The following is a 22,236-nucleotide window of genomic DNA, read 5'->3' on the forward strand; positions in this document are numbered from 1 at the left end:
TTTGCAATGGATGCAAATTTGCAATGGAGACACAGAGATTTGCAATGGAGGCACAGATAATGGCTAGGAGGAGCTTTGAATGATGAAGAGAGTTGACTTTAAGGCAGCAAGAGTGGCTTTCTGAATAACATGGAAAATTCTGGATAATGTGGGAAATAGGTAAAGGATAAAGATGCATGCTTATGACTGTATCCATGCTAACCCAGGAGCACGCAAAGCCAAAGAAAATTCTGTCCTTCCAGATCCCTAGCTCACAGATCCCCCAAATTTTTGTGTCCTATGGAAAATGCTAAGTTGGTGTGGACTCCAACTCATATTTTAAAGCCCTTAATTGCAATGGTGTGTTTATTCAATCCAGCAAATACTCAAAGTGCTAGCATTCTTGGCTCAAAAAACTGACTTGCATCATATTTTTCATACATCTGCTGACTCTATTCACAATGACTGGAGCAACCATCCACAGTTGTGATCAAATTCTCCTCGAAGCCATCCATACTTGGCAGCCTTAAGGTCTATAAATGCTGAGTCTCCAGGCCAATCAGTTTAACTGTGCCCCAAGCTAGGAGCTTGAAAAGAGCTGATAGGATAAGAAGCAGACAGAATAGAGTCTTTGCTTTCTTCACCATCTCTTCTGGAATCCAAATTTGTCCGCTGCACTGGAATTAGAAAAGCTACCTGAAAGTCTTGCCACTATTCTTGGAATATTCAATAACAATTACTCCCCGGGCCTCAGTTTCTTCATCATAAAATGAGGGAGCTTGATGTTTCATCTGTAAGGTTTCATTTCATTCAGAAGCCCCTCTTCCAAGGGAAGAAAAGAAGGTTTTTTCTATTAAAAAAAAGAAAGAAAGAAAGAAAGAAAGAAAGGACTTTTCCTCCTTTGGTTATCCATTTTCCAAGGTGTCTCTCTCACATCTGAGATTTCTTTCTGCACCTCAGACTTGGTCATGCCTTACCTTTTTCTTTACCTCGAAGACTTGTGAGAATTCAAGGGCACTGTGCATCTGAAATCACTGTGTGGCATCAAAAGCAAAATACAGATTTAAGATAATGTTTCTTATAGTTTTTGCCCTTTCTTCACACCGGAACATAGATAGAACTCTGGGATCTTCCTGAAAGGACCTTCAGCAATTTTCAGTTACCAAATAAATAGCTCTAGAGACAAAGGGAAGTGCCTTGATCTGTCAGGGTTATTTTGTTGAGTGAATTAAAGAGAATTTTACTTATGAAGGGAGAAAAAGGAGATCAGCTGGCAGGAGAAATCTACATTGTTCCGACTCTTGCTTTATATATTTAGTTGTTGCCGTAGCACTTTTTCCACTCAGACCAGGGCCCAAGGAGTAATTAATCTTTTTTGGGGCTTTATTTATTTATTTATTTATTTTGAGACGGAGTCTCGCTCTGTCGCAAGTCTGGACTGCAGTGGCGCCATCTCAGCTCACTGCAACCTCCGATTCTCTGGTTCAAGCGAATCTCCCGCCTCAGCCTACTAAGTAGCTGGGATTACAGGCATGCGCCACTATGCCCAGCTAGTTTTTTTGTATTTTTAGTGGAGATGGGGTTTCACCAGGTTGGCCAGGATGGTCTTGATCTCCTGACCTCATGATCTGCCCGCTTCAGCCTCCCAAAGTGCTGGGATTACAGGCGTGAGCCACAGAGCCCAGCCCAGGAGTAATTAATCTTAAAGAAGCTATCTTTAGCAAGCAAAAGCATCTTACAAAGTAGAGTAACTGAGGCTATCAGTTATATTTCCGAGCATGTAAAGAAAGCATTTTCTAGAAGCTTAGAGGTGGATCCCTGAACACTCTGTAACCCTCTGTTGAATTAACAGCCTAGGGAATTCTGTTCTGAATTTGGGGGCTCTTCTCTAGGCAGTCAGGGTTTTGAATTCTATTTACAATTCCTCTGCTCTCCATGGCCTGGAACGATTGAACCAAGTCTCTAGATCACTGTAGGAGACATCAACCCTTAAAAATACATTCTTGAGGAAGAACAGACTCCAGTAAGAAACTGTCTTCTAAGAAGGGATGAGAATTACCCTAATGATGTAACTGACAACACAGTTTCTAGTTTTTCCTTTCTTTCCTTCCTTCCCCATTTTTTCCAGCGTCATATCCTTGTTTGTTCATGCTACATGAATACTTGAAGATGATAGAATTGGCTTTAACTTAGGAACCTTTGCTTAGAAAGTCAATATCCTGGCCTTTCTCAGAATACTTGACTTCCTGCAAATCTTGTTAATAATACTTTGTTTTTTAAAATGTTGGAGAACTTCAGCCATTGCAGCCTCTTGCTAAGAAGCAAAAGCTATAATGACAGAGAAGCCCCAAAGTGCAGTGGAACCAGGGATATCCGGGGAGAGGGGTAGTTTCCTGTCCCCCCACCAGAGATCCCAAGGCTGTGCTGGAGATGCTGCCCTGACAGGTGGAGTCGTGGAGAGGCACCTGGCAAGTCCTCAAACGCCTACCCCTTGATTTAGCTCCTCTAGCTAAAGATATGCATTCCTTTGGGTTTCAGGTTTTCTTCCCTAAAAGAGAATCCCCAAACTGGACAAGCAGGTTACATTGACACAATAGCGTGAATGAATTCGCTGGTCGCCCTTTGGATTCTCATTTTGGAATCTTGAAGAAAGAGAGGTGGTGGGAGGAGGGCGCTTGAAACTTCTGGCCATGCCAGTTCAGATCCATCCCAGCTATGACGGAGCCGGAAGTGGATAAAGAGGACCCCAAGTCAGAGGAGGCACTCAGAGAGCACCAAGCGCCTAGGGAGGCCATCCGCAGGTGGGCGCGAGGCCTGGATTCCACAGAGGGGCGGAGTCCCTCAGTCAGCCTGGCTGCAATCACACCCGAGCGCCAGCCCCCTTCAGCATCCCTGAGTCCCAGAGGAGATCCCCGAAGCGCTGGAAAAGCCGTTCCGCTCAAGGCTTCTGGTGCCGGGTCGGCGGCGACTGGGGGAGCTCAGTTCGGAGACCGTATCGCACCCACTGCGGACCTCCTGGGCCCTACATAGCAGGCGGGTCATGCAGGGCGGCGGGAGGAGGGGCGTGGGAGGGCCAATGCCGCCGAGTCCCTGCTACTCAGCCAGCAGGAGCGCCCCGCAGCCCTCCCGGGACACGGTGGACACGCTCGTCCCAGGCCCGGGCGCCTTCCTGCCGGGAGCCGGGACTGGCCGCAGCAGGCGCTGTCCGGGCCCGTGGGCGGGGTTTGGTGAGGGGCGGAGCCAGGCCCGCTGCCGGTGTCAGGTTGCTCCGGTAACGGTGACGTTTCGCGGCGTGGGCGGGGCCAGCACGCAGGTTGCATATTTTAGGAAGTGAGGAGGAGGCGCGGGCTGGAGCTGCGGCGGGGTCTGGGGCGCAGAGCAGCGGCGGGAGGAGGCGGACACGTGGCAGCAGCAGCGGTAGCAGCCCCGGCGGCGGCAGCAACAGCGGCGGCGGCATCGGCCCGAGCCGCCGGCCGCCCTCCCTCCCTCCCGCCCCGCGGCAGCCCTAGCTCCCTCCACTCTGCTCCCCCGGCCCCGCTCGCTCGGCCGGGAGCTGCTCTCTGCTTTTCTCTCTGATTCTCCAGCGACAGGACCCGGCGCCGGGCACCGAGCACCGCCACCATGGGGAAGGGGGTGAGTGTCCGGCGAGCCCGAAGAGGGGGCGCGGGGAGTCCTCGAGGGGAAGAGGAGGAAGTGGGGAGGGCGACCGCCGCCAGCGGGAGGTGGCGGAGGAGGAAGCGGCGCGGCGCGGAGTGGAGTGGGCTGGTAAAGCCGCGCGGGTTAAAAGACGACGCACTTTGGAAATGGAGGGAGCGCAGTAACGGGGGGCGGGCGAAGGGAGCGCCGAGGGGCTGGAGCGCAGCATTGCTCGGCGGCGGGTGAGCGGACCCGGGCGGGGGCTGCGCGCCCCCGAAGCCGAGCGGGCCGGGGGCTCGGAGAGGCGGTGCTTGGGAAGCCGCGGGGCCGGGAGGAGGGGGGCGAGCTGCAGCGGGGCGGCCTCGGGACCGAGCCGGCATCCCTGAGCCCGGCTCCCCTCCCTGCGCCCGCCGTCACCTCCTTCTCTCTGCTTCCTTTTCCCTCCGCCCTCCGTGCCCTGAGGAAAGGCGCGCTCCTCCCCTTCCCCTGGGGCGCTCCGCCGGGGCCCCTCCCGGGCCTCCGTTCCCGCCGCGGCCCCGGCGCCGGCGGGGGCAGCCTTCGGGTTCGGGGCTCCTTCTCCTGGAGGCGCTGGGGCTTAGCTGGCTCCGCGCAGAGGCGGCCGCCCTCCCCCAAGGAAAAAACTGGCTTCTCCTGAGTGCGGAGCCGGCTGGGCGGGCTGGTGCCAGAAAGGGTGTGTCTTCACTGCCCTAAGATGGCCTTTAAGGTATACTTTTGAGGGTTTTATTAGGCCACTTTCCGTAAACACAGGATGCACTGATGGCAACTGGAGTTGTCATCCGACGGTGGGGAGAGGCGTGCAGATTTGTTTTGAAGGGACGAGCCCTGAAGGATAGGCAGACCCATCAGGGCCTCAGGGTACAATAAACCCGAAAAAGGACTGAGGCTGCAGGCAAGCGGTAATAGGAATGCTCTGCCAGTTTCCAGCGTCGCGGAAGCACCAAAGGGCGGTTCCTGAAGGAAACTAGGGGTCTTGGGGCTGGAGAGCGGCGCGGAGCGTGATGGGAATATCATCACAACGCCCCTTTCCTGCATTTCTGAAGTGAAGACTTGATTACCCGTAGCTACTGCAGGAGACTGGGTCCAGTTGAGAAAAATTTACATAAAGTAACCTCGGAATTCATGGGGTGAAAGTGACCATGTCAAGAGAATACAAATGGGAGAATACACTCCGTTGCCTCCAGGGTTTAGCACGGTGCAGACACTGAGTAGGTCTTTTGAAGGTCCTGAGGCTTCTGGGTGTAGACAGAGTGACAGGAGCAGAGGGAGGCTACACTCCTTTGGGACTCTAAATGAGTTTTGAAGGAGATAATTGAAAGGCTTGGACCTGGTGGGGAGAGCAGGCACAAGTGGAAATGCACAACTCGCCTCACTTTTAAAAGCATACAGCGTGGAGGGCCGGTCCAGGTCAAGTGGCATCAGAGAGCAGAGCGGAGTGCAGGGCGTCTCCATTCCCCTGATGGAGACTGGGTTAGTGGCCTGTGCTTTTACCACACCATCAAACCCTTGGTCATTTCTGTAAACAAGCACTTTAAAGCTCATTGTTTGTCTCTCCTCCCTTAAAAAAAAGAAAAAGAAAAGAAAAAAGTTTACTTCCTGAGCTAATTTGTGGGGGGGGGGTTAGAGATCACAGATGTGTGCCCCAGGCCTAGGAAGGTGAAGTGACTTGCTCAAGGTCAAACGGTTAACTAGTGACAGACCAGGCGTCCCTGATTCTTGAACAGCCTGTGGCCTCAAGCCTGAACATACATTTACTCTTTAACATTGAGTTCTTTATACAGAACTCAAAACTTATTCTTCAGATGAAACTGGGGTATTTGTAATGTTGAATTAATAGGCCACGGAGATGGTTTGGGCAACTAAGTTATGTCCATGTATCTGGATATCTTTTTTTCTAACCACACACAGGCACACATGCACAGTAGTGATGCGGTAGTAACCCACCTGAACAGTTAGTAGAGCTTAAACCCAGATGTCTTACAACAAAATGTATAGTGGCTAGCAAACACAAGATTAAATTACAGCTGCGAACACTGGGATAATGAGCTGCTTGGCTGCTGGGTGGTAGTTAGCGTTTTGAGCATTCTGATACATTGAACATTAGTTTACTTGTGTGTTTGTCCGTGTGTTTGTCCTCAGTGACTTATTGTGATCGTCCAAATGTTCAGAAGAATATTTCATGTTGGGATTTTTCCACATGGGGATTAAAATGTGGGTGGAGTGGTGACTAAAGCCTTGCTGATAATTGGTTAACCAGGAAGCCTGTGCCGGCAGCTAATTTTTAAGGTCATTGTAAATTTCTTCCCCTCGTCTCCTCAGTACCCTTTGTGGCCTAGCTTTTGATGATATTTCAGGTGGTTTTATATGTCCTTAAAAGTCTAGTTCGTAAGCATTTGGTAAGAAAATGAAAGAACAGCTCTTGCTGAATCATTCCTGGATGAAATAGGATTTTGTCCCTTTTTTTCTTACTGGGTTTTATTGCCAATGACTCGGCTTAAACCTTCAACTAGGCCTACCACCCGCAACTGTTTCACTCACCAAAGGTACACACCATAACTGTTGAGAAATGTGGGAAAGTTTATTTTCTCAAGTGTGTAAAAGATGAGGAGAGAGGGTCTCACCAAGTCCTTCACTACATTCTGGATTTAGTTTGAATATTAGTTACCTAAAAGATAAATCATAGCTTATGAGTAGTGATTTAAGGAGGGGCAGGGAAAAAAGGTTCCGGTGAAGGTGGCAGTGGGGGATGCACATGTCAGCAGAAATCCTGGTTGTATGGTAATGTTATCAGCTGCCCTTTTGGAGCTCAGCTTGAAAGTGTGACTAAAGCTCCTCTGGCTGCTATAAAGCTAGTACTTTAGACTTAAAGCATGGTAAGGCAGAGGCCTCAGAGTGGAAAGTTGCCCGGGCCTGGCTGGGAGCTAGTGGAGCAGTTACAGGAAGAACTAGTGCTTAGAGCTGGGGGGTGGAGAGAGCACTTGTGCCTCACCCTTTGCCTATCAGTTGTTCAGTGTGTAACAGTTCCCTGCTTCTTGGGTTCTTTCTGTACCCTTTTATAAGGGTGTATCCCCTTTTGGTAACTTACTGTTTGTTAATTTGTAGTGTTCCCTGCCAATAAGCTTGTAACACTCACTCTAGTGACTCACCTGCAGGTGGGAGGGTAAGAAAGGGGGAGGCCTGCCTCCTAAACCTGGGAAGATGGGGAGAGAGTGGTAAACCTGAGAGCCCAAAAAAAAGAAACCAAAAAAAAAAAGATGACTTTAAAAATCCAGTTAGATGTTTGTCCAGATGAGGGCTAACACTTAAAATATACGGATTTCTGGGAACGTTATTCCTAAATTGCATTTAAAAATAAAAGTGAATTCAACATTGTATAGCACAATAGACTTGGCATTCATCCATGCTCCATTCCAGTACCCTCAGTCATTGTTTTCTGATTATTTTAGCAACACATGAACAGATAAGTGACTTTCTATTCAAATCAGGCTATGTTCTTTTAAATATATCTAAACTTAAGAATAAGAAAGGCTTTAACTGAAATAGCTTTGAAGGATTTTGTATGGTAAAGTAAAATTAGTTTCTTCACTCAAAAACAAACAGGTTTAAAAAATAAAATAAAAGTCCCGAAGCTTCGGTTTCTCATCTGGCTCTTGGATAGAATGCTCATCCTGGGGATCAAGTGAAGTAATCTATGTTATGTTTATGGAAGGAGTGCCGTGCCAGCCTGAGTTGTGGCTATTGTTATTGGGCTTACATAGGTACAGTAATTAGAGCCAAGAGAAGATCAAATCTTTACAGACTGGGTTTACTGTTCGTCAGTAAGTCATTAACCCTTTCAAAATTAGAGAGCAGTTTTTTCCTTCACCATGAGAACATACTAAGATTTGAAAATAATGGGAAATAATGTTAATTGCCCTTCATAGGAAAGTCAAGTAGAGGGGTCGGTTGACATTACTGCAACTGTTATCTTTGCTAAACAAGCAAATCTCTTGTTTAATAGCATCTTTCTGTCTACTTTCACTTTTCAGGTGAAGGACTTTGTTTGCAGTTGATGATCATTTTTACATTTTCCAAGTCTTGCAAAATAAAATGGGCTTTTCGGCCTTCTGTGATGAGAGGGAGCCTGAACATTTGTGCTGTGCTGACTTCTTCTAGCTGCCCAGGGCTCTCTGCCAGCCAACAGGCTAGAAGAAGAAACCCGAGTGTCAGATCAGATGGGCTCACAGTAATCAGAGTGGCTGGGTTTGGACGACAAAACACCAGGCAAAATGTTTCCCATCCCTGCCAGAGCTGTCCAATTCTAGATTACACTGAAAGTACATGTCTAGTACATGATAATGTGCAGTAGAGAGAACTGTAAAACCTACTCACTCATTTTTAAAACTCTCCTTCATTTATATATTTTGGAGGAAGGATATGGAACCTAGTCAGGTCTGAACTTTCTCACGTTGCTATGAATTGAGTGTATGAGAGGAAGTGTGTATTCTTTGGCTGGAGTCAGAGAGAGACTGTTCTTTGCATATGACTCACCTCATTAGTTGTGCTGAAATCTGTTGTCAGGAATCCACAAGAAGTTCTTCGTATTTATTTGGTGTTTCGGATGGCAGATTGTGTTAGGAAAGAAGTACCCTTCACCCTATACTTTCTCTTTGGTTTGGTTTTTATTTGGGTCCTGAGCAAAGGGATTTTTCAAACCAATAGACCTCATTCCTTAGTTCCTTTGTGACTTTACAGTGAATCTCTTTATCTGGTTTTAGACCTCACTCACTAGTTCCTTTGTGACTTATGTTGAAATATATCTGCACGTGATCTCTTTCTGGTTTTATTCAAACCCTATTTAGTAATGACTATTGGCTGTCTCGGTGATGTGATAAGTTGATTCATGGTAGCTTGTGCTTTGTCCTTGGGACTTGTATTGTTTGGGGGCCTGATAATCAGTGTAAGATTTTGTGACTCAGTGGGCCTTGCTGTGTGGATCAGTGAGCTGTGATTTCTCTTTCTAGTATGTTGCCAGGTAGGGGCAGGTCCCTAATGCACTTTGGGGGGGTTATCCTCTTGTGTGTTTCTTTTATCTTCCATGTGATGTTTCCATGGCACCATATTTGTTTTATTATTTCAATTCATGTGACATTTCTTTAGGGCCTTGGACAGCCTGGCAGTCATTTTCCTTCCTAGCCTAAGCTTCAGGGTACTAATTGAGGAGTGATCAGGACTTACTGGGAATTGTTCTGGTCCTCTCATAACGCATATGCCGATTATTAATCAGTTGTCTCAAACCAGAGCACTCTGGTAAAATGAAAAAAGGAGGTAAGGTGGTCAGCAAATAGGGAGAGTTAAGGAATAAGCAGAAAGTTTTAACCTTTCATAACCCATGTGCCTAATGTAGAGGTAGAATATTCCATTGAAGAAACTGAAGTTTTTTTCTGATTCTTAATAACTGTAAAAACAAAAGTATGTCTAAACTGCACTGATTCTTTACACCTTTTAGAATTTTTATTTTTTGAATGATCATGGATGTATACTACTGCAGGTAGGGTAGGCTGTCAGGCTCATTAAGAATTGACATGCTGGCAGATTGGGGAGGAAGGTCAAGTCATTTTCTTTTGGGTTAAGGGAACTTGCTGGCTAGATCTGTCGCTGTTCTTTGACCCTTGCTGGCTGATGGGCTGCCCAAGTTTGGATATACTAAACTGGGTTCACAAAGGGACCTACTGCTTTGGCCTTGGTAAATTATATTCTCAGCATGCTTATTTGGGTGGGCAAGAGAAGGAATATAAAGGCATGGTGGCCCCTCAGGCTCACCTCCTCTTCCTCTGCAGAGAACTGCTGCTCCTGCAGTGATGTGCTGCTGCTGGGACTGGATAGCAGCCATGGTACTATGACAGTGTCCTCCCTCAACCCCGGCCATCCCTTAGCCCTCCACTCCCTGGCTACACAATTCCTTGCACATAAACTAAACTACTTAGTCATTTAGGAGCAAATGGAGATGTAATAAACTGGGCCAGATCATTTTTTTGACTGTTATTTTCTTTAAGTTTTCACTGATAAGACCAAATGAAAAATAATGCCAAAGGAGTTTTTTTTCAATAGTTTGAAAAGAATTTTTGTAGAAAGTGAAAAATGGCAGTAATGTATATGTTAATTAAGACCAAGTTATAATAATAGCCTTTGTGTAGTGCTTTGAGAATACTTTTACATACACAATGGTGTTGGATGATTTAAAAATGTATCGTCCAGGAAAAGAAAGCACCCCTCCCCCATACCTTTTATATTAAGGGTAGCCCAGACTTGGCAGCCTCTAGGGAACCAGCAGGGTCAGAGTCCATCACACAGCTTCCCTGCTAAAGTGGTATTTGCCACATCGTGTCCAGAGGTGCCGTTTCTACAGTCTTCTTGGCAACTCTGAAATGGGCTGCATTTGGGGCACTTCCTTTTGCTGTCCTGGCCCTTCTTGCCAGTCAAAAGCTTTTGTTTGTGAGCTTTGGAAATAGTCCAGTTTTTAGGTGTTTTATTTTTCAGAGTTGATGGTTTCTTGACTAATCAGACTATGAAAATGCCTTCTTTAGGTTCTTTAATAGTTATACCAAGTATTACTCCAATTTTAGGGATGAGGAAACTGAGGCTGACAGGCAAAGGTCATGTAGCCAGCATGTGGCAACACTAGAATAAATTGGCAGACTCAACACCATTAGCAGACTTGTCTGAAGGGATTGGGGGGGGGTGGTCTTGAACTTTCAAGTACCCTCTAGACTTTTTCAGCAGGAATTTCAGAAGTCTGAAGAAGTCTGAGCTCCCTGCTGGCCACGGGACATTGTGCTGATATGGTGGGGAAAATCCAGGTTGAGAAAGCCTTCACATCCTGCCCTGTTGGAGGCTGGTGTTTGGGATGGGTATGAAGGCCTTTGGTGGTGGCTGTAGCTTATACAGACCTCAAGCGATACACCTCTGGGATGGAAGCTCCTGCTTATTTTGGGATAATTTCTGCATCTGTCATCTATCCCCAACCCTGTCCCTATTAAATGACTAACTGCCAAAAAAGAGGAAGCAACATCTTTAGCTCTAGCAGGTCTTGGGGATGTCTCACTCATTGTGAGGACTGTGAGGATTCGGTATATGTTTTTAAGTGAGTGAACCTTGTTACATGTTTTAACCTTGGTTCCTCCTGTCAAGAATTTTATCTTCTTGTCTCTTGGGCACCTTTTCCCTCTACCCAGATCAAATAGCAAAATGCTTAGTTAATCTTTGAGAGGATAGAATCCATGGGAAGCACAGGATGAAATGATGACGCTGTGCTAAGCTGTGTCACCGTGGGTAAACCCCTGCCCTTGCTGTGACTTTCCACTTCCTAAATTAGAATGGAAGAGGGGGAAAAAAACCATAACCCAACTTCATTTTTATGAGTGGCCCTTTAGAGAATGGTGTAATCCATTGAGTTTCCATTGTACCTTTCCTCAGAGATGCTCAAAGCGGTGGGGGTGCCCTTACATGGAACATGGTGAGAGTGAGGATTAATCACTCCCAGTCCTCTGGGAGGGTGGAAGTGACCTGAACTTTCTAACTGAAAAAGTAGAAGTGTGTGCCCAATGCCCAGATGAGCAGGAAGGTCACTTTAGTTGATTTATCATTCACCCTTCCCATGACCTTTGTTTTTCCCAAATGCCTTAAAAAATAAGGAAACATTGCCCTGATTCTACCACTGTTCATCTCACCCAGTGTGTACTCCCTGACTCTGAATTTTTGCAGCTTTGAGACTGTGGTAATTGAGACTGATAGGGACTTAAGTAATATTTGGTTCCCACCAGGGTAAGCTAATATTAAGTTATTATTTTACTTGTGGAGAAGAACTAAATTGTATAAGCTGCCTGGTTCTTCTAGACACACATTGCCTAGTGAAAAAACTAAAATTTTGAAGGAAAAGCAGTTTCACTTGTTAATACTTACCATGTCTCACCCACAAATGGCCTCATTTAAAACTTTGCCTTACCTAGCATGAATGGATAAAGAAAAGGGAGAGTTATCAGGGAATCTAGATTCCCAACTAACTTTAGCATTGATAGTGGTGAAGCTATGGGCAAGACATTTATTTTGTAAGTGGGGGTAAAACCTTGGAACGTGTTCAAAGCCTAGCTGCTCTAGTAATCCTCTCTCTTGTGGAGTGGAAGATATTGGAAGTCTGAGAATAAGCAAAGCATCCAGATGATGAAGTTGAGGGGTTATAACTATTTCATTTATTGAAATATATTTCAATGATATTCATCTTGCTCAGAGAGCATCTGTGAGCTGTATTTTAAAAATCAATACAGGCTGGGCGGTGTGGATCACGCCTGTAATCCCAGCACTTAGGGAGACCAAGGCGGGTGGATCACGAGGTCAGGAGTTCAAGACCAGCCTGGCCAAGATGGTGAACCCCGCCTCTACTAAAATACAAAAATTACCCAGGCATGGTGGTGAGAGCCTGTAATCCCAGCTACTCAGGAGGCTGAGGCAGGGAATTGCTTGAACCCATGGGCAGAGGTTGCAGTGAGCTAAGATCGTGCCACTGCACTCTAGCCTGGGCGACAGAGTGAGACTCCATCCCCCCCCCCCCCAAAAAAAAGGAAATCAATACAGAGTGGTCACATAAATCTTTCAGAGATCCTTAGTCAATGTCTTTAAAATGGTTTTTTAAGTGTTGTGCTTTCTCATTAAAGGTATGAGGGAAATACTACTTTAGCTGTGGTTCCTTTCTGGTAGATGACTTGCCTTTTCCTTTTTGTGTTATTTGTCCATTTGTATGTGTTACTATTTTGCATTTAAACTCTGGCACCAAGAGCTGTACTGAAAGAGGCACCAACAAATGTGGTTGCTCCATAATGGAGAGAATGTCAAGAATGTTGACTATCTTTAGACCTGCTTCATTAATAGATAAGATAGAAACTAAAGAACCCACCCAGTTGGAAGAAGTTATTAGTCAAGTAGTGCTGCACACGTGACCACAGAAGTTAAAAAGGTAAATAATATGTCTCTACATGGGGGCCACACCAGTGAATTTGGAGAAGGATTTCTCCTTGGAGTCTTAAGAGCCTATTTTTAAATTTAAGTGAACACTGTCTTTTATTTGCAACTGTATTCGTTATGACTGAAACACACATATACTTTTTGATTTTCTTTTTTCATTTCAGCACAATAAAATTACAGTCTGGACACGAGTTACTAATTATTGCTTTCGTAGCTGGTAATGCACTTAGGAAAGTTAGAAATGAGTAAGGAAGAACCACAAAATAATAGTAATAACACCATATGTCATGCATTTTAAGAAAACTGCTAATGTCTACTTTTTGGCCTTAAGTTGTAGTTGTGGGAGGCTGCTTCAGGGGGAGGTGTCTGGAACAAGGGGCTCTTCTGCTCCTCTGAGCTTTGGAGCACCAAGTTCAGGCTTTGTGTAGATAAGCTCAAGGATTTTCAACAGGGGTGGGGGAGTGGAACAATCTAAATTTAAACTATAGAATCAACATTTTCTTTAAAAATTGTTCCAGTTTTCGAGAGGCGTAGGTGGATCCTGTGAATTATGTGATAATGCACACACTTTTCCTACATCCTGCTTATGTCAAAACATTTCCAGAGACTTTCATTTGGAGGTTTTATTTTCAGGCTACAGAATGGGGTGGGGGCTTCCTTTTTTTTTAATCTCTTATGCAAAGAATTTTAAGGAGTCTTAGGCTGACTTTTTAATAGGAGAAGCTGGTAAAGGTGAGTGTTCTTATGTGAGCACTAAAGATACTTAAATTTGATATGTAATAATGTATTTGCAAAGCAAAGAATATAAATAACATAAAAGTACTAGCATTTAGATGTATTGTATCATTTAATCCTTAAAAACACAAAGTGAGGTTGGCAGTATTCTTTATCTCCACGCTATGGAAGAGGAAATTGAAATGTAGGCGTTAGTAACTTGACTAAGGATACATTGCTGGTAAGTGGTAAAGCCCAGGATTTTAACTCAAGCCTGTCTGATTGAGAATGTGGACTCATAAGCACTCATAAGCACAATATTGCACTCTAAATTAATAATGTAAAGTTAGTTTCATTCTTTCAGTAGGGAAGATGGAAGGCTGCAGAATAGGGATTTTGATAGCAAAAATCTGATTAACCCCAAATGGAAGTGGCGCTGGCAGGGCCATTCTGAAGCCTACCGGTGGCTTCAGAGGTGTTAAGAGTTTCCCACTGGTCTTAATGCTCTTGGACGGAGAGAATGTATCTTGAGCCAATGTATTAATAGTAGATTGCTTTGCTTATGTAGTATGCAATATACGGGCATACATTTTCTTGACTATTATCTTAATGACTATTCCAAATTATGACTACCTTAAAAACTACCAAAATCCCCTGCTCCAGAATTTTCAGTTTCAGATGAGGTCATAATTCATAGCCTTACTTTTCCCATCTTCTCCTACAGGTTGGACGTGATAAGTATGAGCCTGCAGCTGTTTCAGAACAAGGTGATAAAAAGGGCAAAAAGGGCAAAAAAGACAGGGACATGGATGAACTGAAGAAAGAAGTTTCTATGGTAAGTACTAGGAGGAATATTGTATTCCATCCTTATTAAAAATCCATGATTTTTAATCCCCCAGACCTCACTGTATTCTTCAGTCAAAGAACTGCTTTATATTAAAAGAGATCATAGCAGCTGTACAGATCTCATCTTGTCGTAGAGGTTAATATTGAACATTTTCTTTTTAAAAGCTGTTAGAGGGTAGGAAAAGTTAATGCAGTCACTCTGGCATAACCACAGATCAACAGAAGGAACTTAGGTTGATATCATGAGTCTTTGCTTTTCTCTGTATTATATCAAACATTGGGAAATTCAGCCTCTCCAGGCTATGGAAGCTTCCATCTACTTAACCTGTCTAGAATTGACCTGGTCATCAGAGAAGGCAGATAAGGTTTTACTAGAATCCTGAGAGCTGCTGGGTTTCTCTGAAGTGTTGCGGCAAGTAGTAATGGGCGACCGTCACTCAGCTTCAGCCATTCTCCAGTGAAGAGCTGTCAATGATAGCTGTGTGGTTGTGAAGCCACGAAGCGATGGTGAAAGCGTACCAACTTCTGCACTGAAGAAAACATCTGCACTTCATTTAATAAGCTTAATTATAGTAATGAGTAATGCTATTTTTTTGTCATTTTTTTATACTACCCTGTTTATTTTCTTTGTTTCTGTTATTTTTCCCTTAGGATGATCATAAACTTAGCCTTGATGAACTTCATCGTAAATATGGAACAGACTTGAGCCGGGTATGTTCTTGTTTGAAGGCTGTTGTACAAAATCCTAGTTTTCCGTATTGTACTTTCCCCTGTATTACATACAGGTCTAACCTCAGGGGCTCTAGTAAGAAAACGACAGACACCATCTGCGTATCTACCATGTGCCATGCACAGAGCTTGGGCTTTTGTATGCTACTGTTTCTTTTCTCTGAAACTTTTTGAAAGTGGATGTTATTTTCTTCTCCCTATTTTATAGTAGTTGAGAGCCAGTAAGGGGGAACACCAGGACTTGCAGTTGGCTTCAAAGCCATGCTTATGCCTTGACCTTTTGATGATAAATTTTCCCTTTATTTTTCTACATTTGTTAAATTCAGTTGAATATTTCACCTAGTTGAATCTTCAACAGTTCACATTTTTGTACTTTTCCCAGCTAGTCCATTGTAGTGTGTTATGGTTATACTATCATTTGTTTAGTTATTCCATCATTTATTTGTAAATTGTTTTGTACAAAATTTAAAGAAACCTTTTCATAAAATACGCGTTATGTATCCTTGTTATCTAGAGGATTTTGACATTAAATGTGTAACAAATGTTATAAAAGTAAATAGTCTAGGCGTGTCTTATTTCCAGATAATCACTGAAAAGTCTGGGAATAACTTGAATAGCAAGCCAATATGTAGTATTTTTTCAGTAAGGCATCAAGAGCCTTACTGATATATATTGTTTTTTGTCCACAGTTCCTGGTTCATAACTCCCTTAGCCCTTATTACAGTCTTTTGTTATAATGTTGGGTGTGTTAGACCTCAGTGTCAGGCTTCAAGAAACAGGATCTCTTTCCTGCCCTCCTTTCACCTGCCACAAGGCAGGATGCTAATCTTGTTCCACCTTTCTGATTTTCCAGGTAGATAGTGTTGGAATTGAACTGGAGGAAATCTTGGTGGTGGGGAGAAACTGCCACACCTTTGGTCACAGAAGTCATCTTCTGTGTTGATTGTTGTGGTGTAAGAGTAGAGAAGAGGCCGGGTGCGGTGGCTCATTCCTGTAATTTCAGCACTTTGGGAGGCCAAGGCTGGTGGATCACCTGAGGTCAGGAGTTTGAGACCAGCCTGACCAACATAGAGAAACCCCGTCTCTACTAAAAATACAAAATTAGCCGGGTGTGGTGGTGTGTGCCTGTAATCCCAGCTACTCGGGAGGCTGAGGCAGGAGAACTGCTTACACCTGGGAGGTGGAGGTTGCAGTGAGCCGAGGTTGCACCATTGCACTCCAGCCTGGACAACAAGAGTGGAACTCTGTCTCAAAAAAAAAAAAAAGAAAAAGAAAAAAGAAAGAGTAGAGAAGAACATGGTTTGAGAGCGTTTTTCTTGACACAGGCACTTTAAGCTCCAAGAGGAGGCCTCGACTTGATTCAGAACAACATGCCAACAGTGACTCTGCTCACTGTGTGCCAGGCAGTCTCTATAGCCACTTCACATCTCACTTAAGTTTTTATTAGAGTCTTAATGAAGTGTGCTGTCTCCGACCTATGCCCATTACTCAAATGCTGTGGGTCTATTTCCTTACTTGTAAAATGAGGTTAATAATGCCTTAAAAAGGATTGTCATGAGAATTAAACAAGTTAATTAAAACACTGAATTCAGTTCCTGGCATGTAGATAGCACTCAAATGTTTGGTAACATGAGCACAAAATACAGAAATAGATTCTTTAGACAAAAATATTTTATTTTTTTGACTTGATATTTTGAGAGTATAAAAGTGATCATATTTTCCTCTTTTAATGAGAGCTTATATATAATTGCCTGCTATCAGTGAATCTTGGGTTTAAGACCCATTAGAAAAATAGCAGGCTTTGGTAGAGTGGATTTTTCCAGTGAGTACTTTTCAGTCAACAGGTTTATTGGGAGTTGGCTAAAATGCACATGGAGGTGAGCCCTTGCCTGCCAGACAAGCAAAGAATCAAGCTGTATATTTAAAACTTGGCTGCTAACCCAACGGATTTCTACAGGAAGTTTTTTCTCTTTTGAAGTTTGTAGAGGGGTTTTTCCCCCTCCCCACAGAATCAATACATAGAAAACTCAAAGCTGTTAATTTGCAAAACTGAATGGATTTGTGAAAATGGATACCTTTTTGTCAGAAATGCAATTGGCATTAATCCCTTGATCTAAAACTTAGAAGAAACCAGGCTGGATTCAGATTTATTGATGGATCAATTTAAAGAGTTTTAATCTGGGTGTTACGGGTTCCTTGGGAAACGTGGGCATATTGTTTGCCTGAACCCTTTGGAGCCTGGCTCATCAGCAGAATTATTCATGGAGGAATTTGCTAGGTTTTACCTTGGTTCTCTAGCTTGGGACATTTTGTTTCTTCCTTAAATCCTTATTGCAGCTATCCAGCTATCAGATAGGTATGTTGGCTTGTAAGTGCTGGTACAGTTTGCCTTATTTATATTCCACTGCTTCTCAGGGATTAACATCTGCTCGTGCAGCTGAGATCCTGGCGCGAGATGGTCCCAACGCCCTCACTCCCCCTCCCACTACTCCTGAATGGATCAAGTTTTGTCGGCAGCTCTTTGGGGGGTTCTCAATGTTACTGTGGATTGGAGCGATTCTTTGTTTCTTGGCTTATAGCATCCAAGCTGCTACAGAAGAGGAACCTCAAAATGATAATGTGAGTTCTGTAATTCAGCACATGGATTTGTAGTACACATCAGATATCTTCTCCGTCTTTGTCTCCCACTTATTCTCAATTACCACTCTTTACTTAATGGTTATGAACACTGAGGAATAGTGTCAGCAGCTGTTGCCTTCGAGGCCCATCCATTCTTCCTTCATTTCCAGTTCCTCTCTCTACCACCCACGTTGTAGATGCTTTTACAAGTGGGATGCCCACCTGCATGTGCTGCTGTCAGCAGGCAGCTCTGCTCAGGCCCAGCCGCCACCCACTGGATGGCAGAGCACAGCTTTTAATGTTGGCACATCCACCTGTCCAGAAATGCTTGGTGGCCATTTTTCAAAATCCACAAGTTGGTTGAAAAACAATCTTTGTTTTATAAAGCAGGAGAAACTGATGCATCTAGAACATTTCCAAAAGTCCAGTTAGTGGTCAAGTGTTGGTGTGACTGACTCCATTTCTGACCCTTTCTATGTGGTCTTTAGAAGGATAAATAAGAAAACATGAGTTCTATATTTCTGAAATCTTGGTTTCTCTATTAAAAATCTGTTTTTTATTCAGTCAAAAAATTAATTGAGTGCCCCTAATTCTTGTGTAGAGCCACGGGCCCTAACTTGTCTTTTCCCTTCCAGCTGTACCTGGGTGTGGTGCTATCAGCCGTTGTCATCATAACTGGTTGCTTCTCCTACTATCAAGAAGCTAAAAGTTCAAAGATCATGGAATCCTTCAAAAACATGGTCCCTCAGGTACCAGATGCTTTGTCCTTCCCCAGTGGATGACTTGACAGCCCCAAGCGTGTCAGCCTGTGAATTAGTGTGAAGTTAAGGTTTTCCAAATATTACATGACTCCATCAGAGAGATGGATGTCTTCTACTCCGCCCCAAAACAACCTGTTTTCCTTCTACCCCAAAAAGTGGTAGCCTTTCTTTTGAATGTAAACTCTGAACACAGGCACACTGTTACAGCAGTATCTCTTAAACTGGTGAGGAAGCTTTTGTAACTTGTGTAAATAAAAAAGTGAATAGTATCTTTGTTATGTATTCAGGTAATTAGGATTATAGACCATTCTTAATTTAATTTTCTTGTTTTGGACACTACCTTCTCTTTGTTGGTATACTAACGGTATAAATGGTTTCCTTTCCAAAGCAAGCCCTTGTGATTCGAAATGGTGAGAAAATGAGCATAAATGCAGAGGATGTTGTGGTTGGGGATCTGGTGGAAGTAAAAGGAGGAGACCGAATTCCTGCTGACCTCAGAATCATATCTGCAAATGGCTGCAAGGTAGATGTTTTATTTTAACAAACCTCATGGCTAGCTCTGCTGTTTGGGCAGCTGGATTTGAGGAGTACAGTAGCCCATGATAAGGTGGTGTATTCACATGACATTTTTCTTCTTTTCCTCACATACAGGTGGATAACTCCTCACTCACTGGTGAATCAGAACCCCAGACTAGGTCTCCAGATTTCACAAATGAAAACCCCCTGGAGACGAGGAACATTGCCTTCTTTTCAACCAATTGTGTTGAAGGTAGGCCGTTTTTTGGCACTTTGAGCACTGTGTGGTATTTCTCTTGGGCATTAATAAAATCAAAACCATAGGCACAATCTCTTGTTTTATTGGCTCCATTTCTGACAACTTGTGTCAAGCACAGAGCAGAGGTGTTTTCCTAGCTGGGAGGAAACCTTACGGCAGTTTCCCTTCCCTCCACCTGCCTCTTCTGTCAACAACACCAGTCTGGCATGGCTGTTGGAGCTGCTGTCCTGCTAATGGAGAGAAGTCCCTTTGCCAAGCAGCATGTACAACCAAAAGTCTGGCCCTTAAAAGTGTGCTTTTGTCAACTCTTTTTCTTTTTTAGCCATGCTATGTAATTGTGTAAAATCTGTGGCTTCCTTCAGGTTAGATACAATTAGGTACAGTTCCTCCTCCTCTTCTTTTTAAGGCACCGCACGTGGTATTGTTGTCTACACTGGGGATCGCACTGTGATGGGAAGAATTGCCACACTTGCTTCTGGGCTCGAAGGAGGCCAGACCCCCATTGCTGCAGAAATTGAACATTTTATCCACATCATCACGGGTGTGGCTGTGTTCCTGGGTGTGTCTTTCTTCATCCTTTCTCTCATCCTTGAGTACACCTGGCTTGAGGCTGTCATCTTCCTCATCGGTATCATCGTTGCCAATGTGCCGGAAGGTTTGCTGGCCACTGTCACGGTAAGAGGCAGGTGATGGTCACCCTGACTCAGATCAGCTTGCATGAACGTTACATTCTTCTGCTATCCTACTCTAAGATATTGCCAGCTTATATTTTATTCTGGATGTTTGATACAGTTTTTCTTGAGAGCCACATCATATGGTGAGTTTTGACGGTGAGAAAACCTCAGCATTTGTTGATACGTAAGATAACCCCAAAGCATACATTTTGCTTTTAAATTATGTGGTCCAGAACAGTGCAGTGGAGAAAGGAGAAGAACTTGGGATCAAGTAGGGGGATAGAATAGGGTAGAATCCTGTTACTGTTTTTCTTAATAGATTGCTTTTCTGGAAGGAAGGGGAAGCCTCATGTATGGGTTCCCCTTACTATTTCTTCAGACTTCAGAAGAAGGTTGGAGAGATTTAATTTTAGACAAATTTCTTCCACATTAGGGTATAGCAAGAATCTGTGTAGAATTCCAACCTGATTGAGTGAAGTAATAATCTTCCTTATATTTTTTAGGTCTGTCTGACACTTACCGCCAAACGCATGGCGAGGAAAAACTGCTTAGTGAAGAACTTAGAAGCTGTGGAGACTTTGGGGTCCACATCCACCATCTGCTCGGATAAAACTGGAACTCTGACTCAGAACCGGATGACAGTGGCCCACATGTGGTTTGACAATCAAATCCATGAAGCTGATACGACAGAGAATCAGAGTGGTAAGGCCAGGGCTACCACACACCTCAGCCACCTGCTCCACTTGGTTTTTTGTCTTTTAAGAAATTGCATGAAAAAAAAATTTTTTTTTTAATGCTCATGACAGCTTTTTCTTTCTTTCTTTTTATCATTTAGTGAAGAGTCAAGGGTATGGGATTTTGATTTTTTGCATGTTAGCAGAAACTTTAAATTGCCCTACAAATGTGATTGAAAAATGCCTGAAATGTGATTGGTTTCATTAATTGGGAAATGAGATGTATCACTGCAAATTTCTATAGGACTTTAATAGGAGAAATGAGAACATAGCCTTTGAAGTTAATGCATTATTGTTCTGTTGTGTTTTCTTGCCTCCATCAGGTGTCTCTTTTGACAAGACTTCAGCTACCTGGCTTGCTCTGTCCAGAATTGCAGGTCTTTGTAACAGGGCAGTGTTTCAGGCTAACCAGGAAAATCTACCTATTCTTAAGGTATGCTCAAAAGTTAACTAATGGGTTGCCTTTTGGAGGGGTGTAGACAGCACACGAGAACTGCCATTTGAGTGTTAAAAGTAGCAGATTACCTTTGTGGTCTGTGTGACTGTTCACTGTAGAACACTTGGAGTGGTCTGTGCAGTACTTTGCTGTAACTTACATTGTGTTGCCTGTAGATCCTGATGTATTATAGGACCCCCTGCTCCATATAAGTTGATTAAAAGGGAAGCTGCAGTAAAATCTGACCAAAGTGGGATGGGAAGAGATGGAAGACAGTCTTTATTGGTGAAAAACCTAATTCATCTGCTTTTACTACTCTGAGTTCATGTTATCACCTAACCTAGTGGACAGTGAGAGCTGAGGGCTGTAGTGACTCCATAATCGTATTTGCATATTAGGATACAGTAGATTCCAGTAAATCCTTTAAGCCATTTATTTTCCTGAAATAGCTCAGCTTATCTTATCTTACTGGTTCTTAGCTTGTTTACTAATGATGTAAAAATAAGCTCCAGGCCAAAATAAGCCCAGCCTTAGCCTGTGGAATTCTGATGCAGTTTGAAATGATTGAGATTTTACTGTGCTGCCCAAGTGAAGATGCAGTCTCAGAAGCATCGTGAATTGTACAAAGTCCTATAGGAGAAGAAAGCTATGTGAGGCTCTCTGGTCCCACATTCTCTGTGAAGCTGCCTGTAGTAGTTGTGGGTATAAACTAAGTTGCCAAAGGTAATATGGCTTGGATGTAACTCAGATGCCTTCTGTGGTGAGGACAGGGCTCATTTATTCTGCAAAGGAGATTTTCTTGGCATTGAATTGATGTTGATTTGAGGATAATGTTGTTTATCTTGGGGATAAAACTTGAGATAAGTGTTTCATGTTTTTCTTTACCTCAAAGTGGAAATGTTCTAGGCTTTGAGCATCAGGTCCCACAAGTATCAAATCTTTCCTGATTAAAAAACCCCAGAAAGCTAGCAGAAGCTGTATTCCAAGTATTTCTGGAGTTGGGCCATCTTGATGGCATTATTACTAAAAGTGGGGGGGGGGGGGAAGCAGCCCTATTTTGCTTTTATTAAAATAGCTGGCTTTTATTTAAAATGTCCCCCACTTATTTTGTGTTTCTTTCCAACCCAGCCAACTTTCTTGCTCTGTGGAGCTGCTATACTTCTGAGCATTGATCTGTTCATCTGCATATGCAGCCTTACATGTTAAAGTTCTAAAAGGCTTACCTATATAAAAGTTGTTTACAACTGAAAATGCTTTCAGTATGTCAAAATATAAGTGTGTCATCATGTATCACAGATAATATGTGTCACCTGAAGCA

The 22,236-nt window shown here is 43.6% G+C and overlaps 1 protein-coding gene across 1 annotated transcript in view; it reads left to right on the forward strand.

The window, feature by feature from the left end:
- The first annotated feature begins 3,067 nt into the window (after positions 1 to 3,067).
- ATP1A1 (ATPase Na+/K+ transporting subunit alpha 1) overlaps positions 3,068 to 22,236 on the forward strand; it is a 31,769-nt gene continuing 12,600 nt past the window's right edge. Inside the window, exons 1-10 of the mRNA XM_017869807.1 lie at positions 3,068 to 3,612; positions 14,069 to 14,179; positions 14,842 to 14,901; positions 17,335 to 17,538; positions 18,174 to 18,287; positions 18,688 to 18,822; positions 18,951 to 19,068; positions 19,481 to 19,749; positions 20,252 to 20,450; positions 20,806 to 20,915. Of these exons, the coding sequence (XP_017725296.1) occupies positions 3,601 to 3,612; positions 14,069 to 14,179; positions 14,842 to 14,901; positions 17,335 to 17,538; positions 18,174 to 18,287; positions 18,688 to 18,822; positions 18,951 to 19,068; positions 19,481 to 19,749; positions 20,252 to 20,450; positions 20,806 to 20,915 (1,332 nt within the window). The 5' untranslated portion in view covers positions 3,068 to 3,600. The remainder of the gene's footprint in view (positions 3,613 to 14,068; positions 14,180 to 14,841; positions 14,902 to 17,334; positions 17,539 to 18,173; positions 18,288 to 18,687; positions 18,823 to 18,950; positions 19,069 to 19,480; positions 19,750 to 20,251; positions 20,451 to 20,805; positions 20,916 to 22,236) is intronic.

Source organism: Rhinopithecus bieti, unplaced genomic scaffold, assembly GCF_001698545.2.
Source record: "Rhinopithecus bieti isolate Rb0 unplaced genomic scaffold, ASM169854v2 scaffold_3040, whole genome shotgun sequence".
NCBI classification, from domain to species: Eukaryota; Metazoa; Chordata; class Mammalia; order Primates; family Cercopithecidae; genus Rhinopithecus; species Rhinopithecus bieti.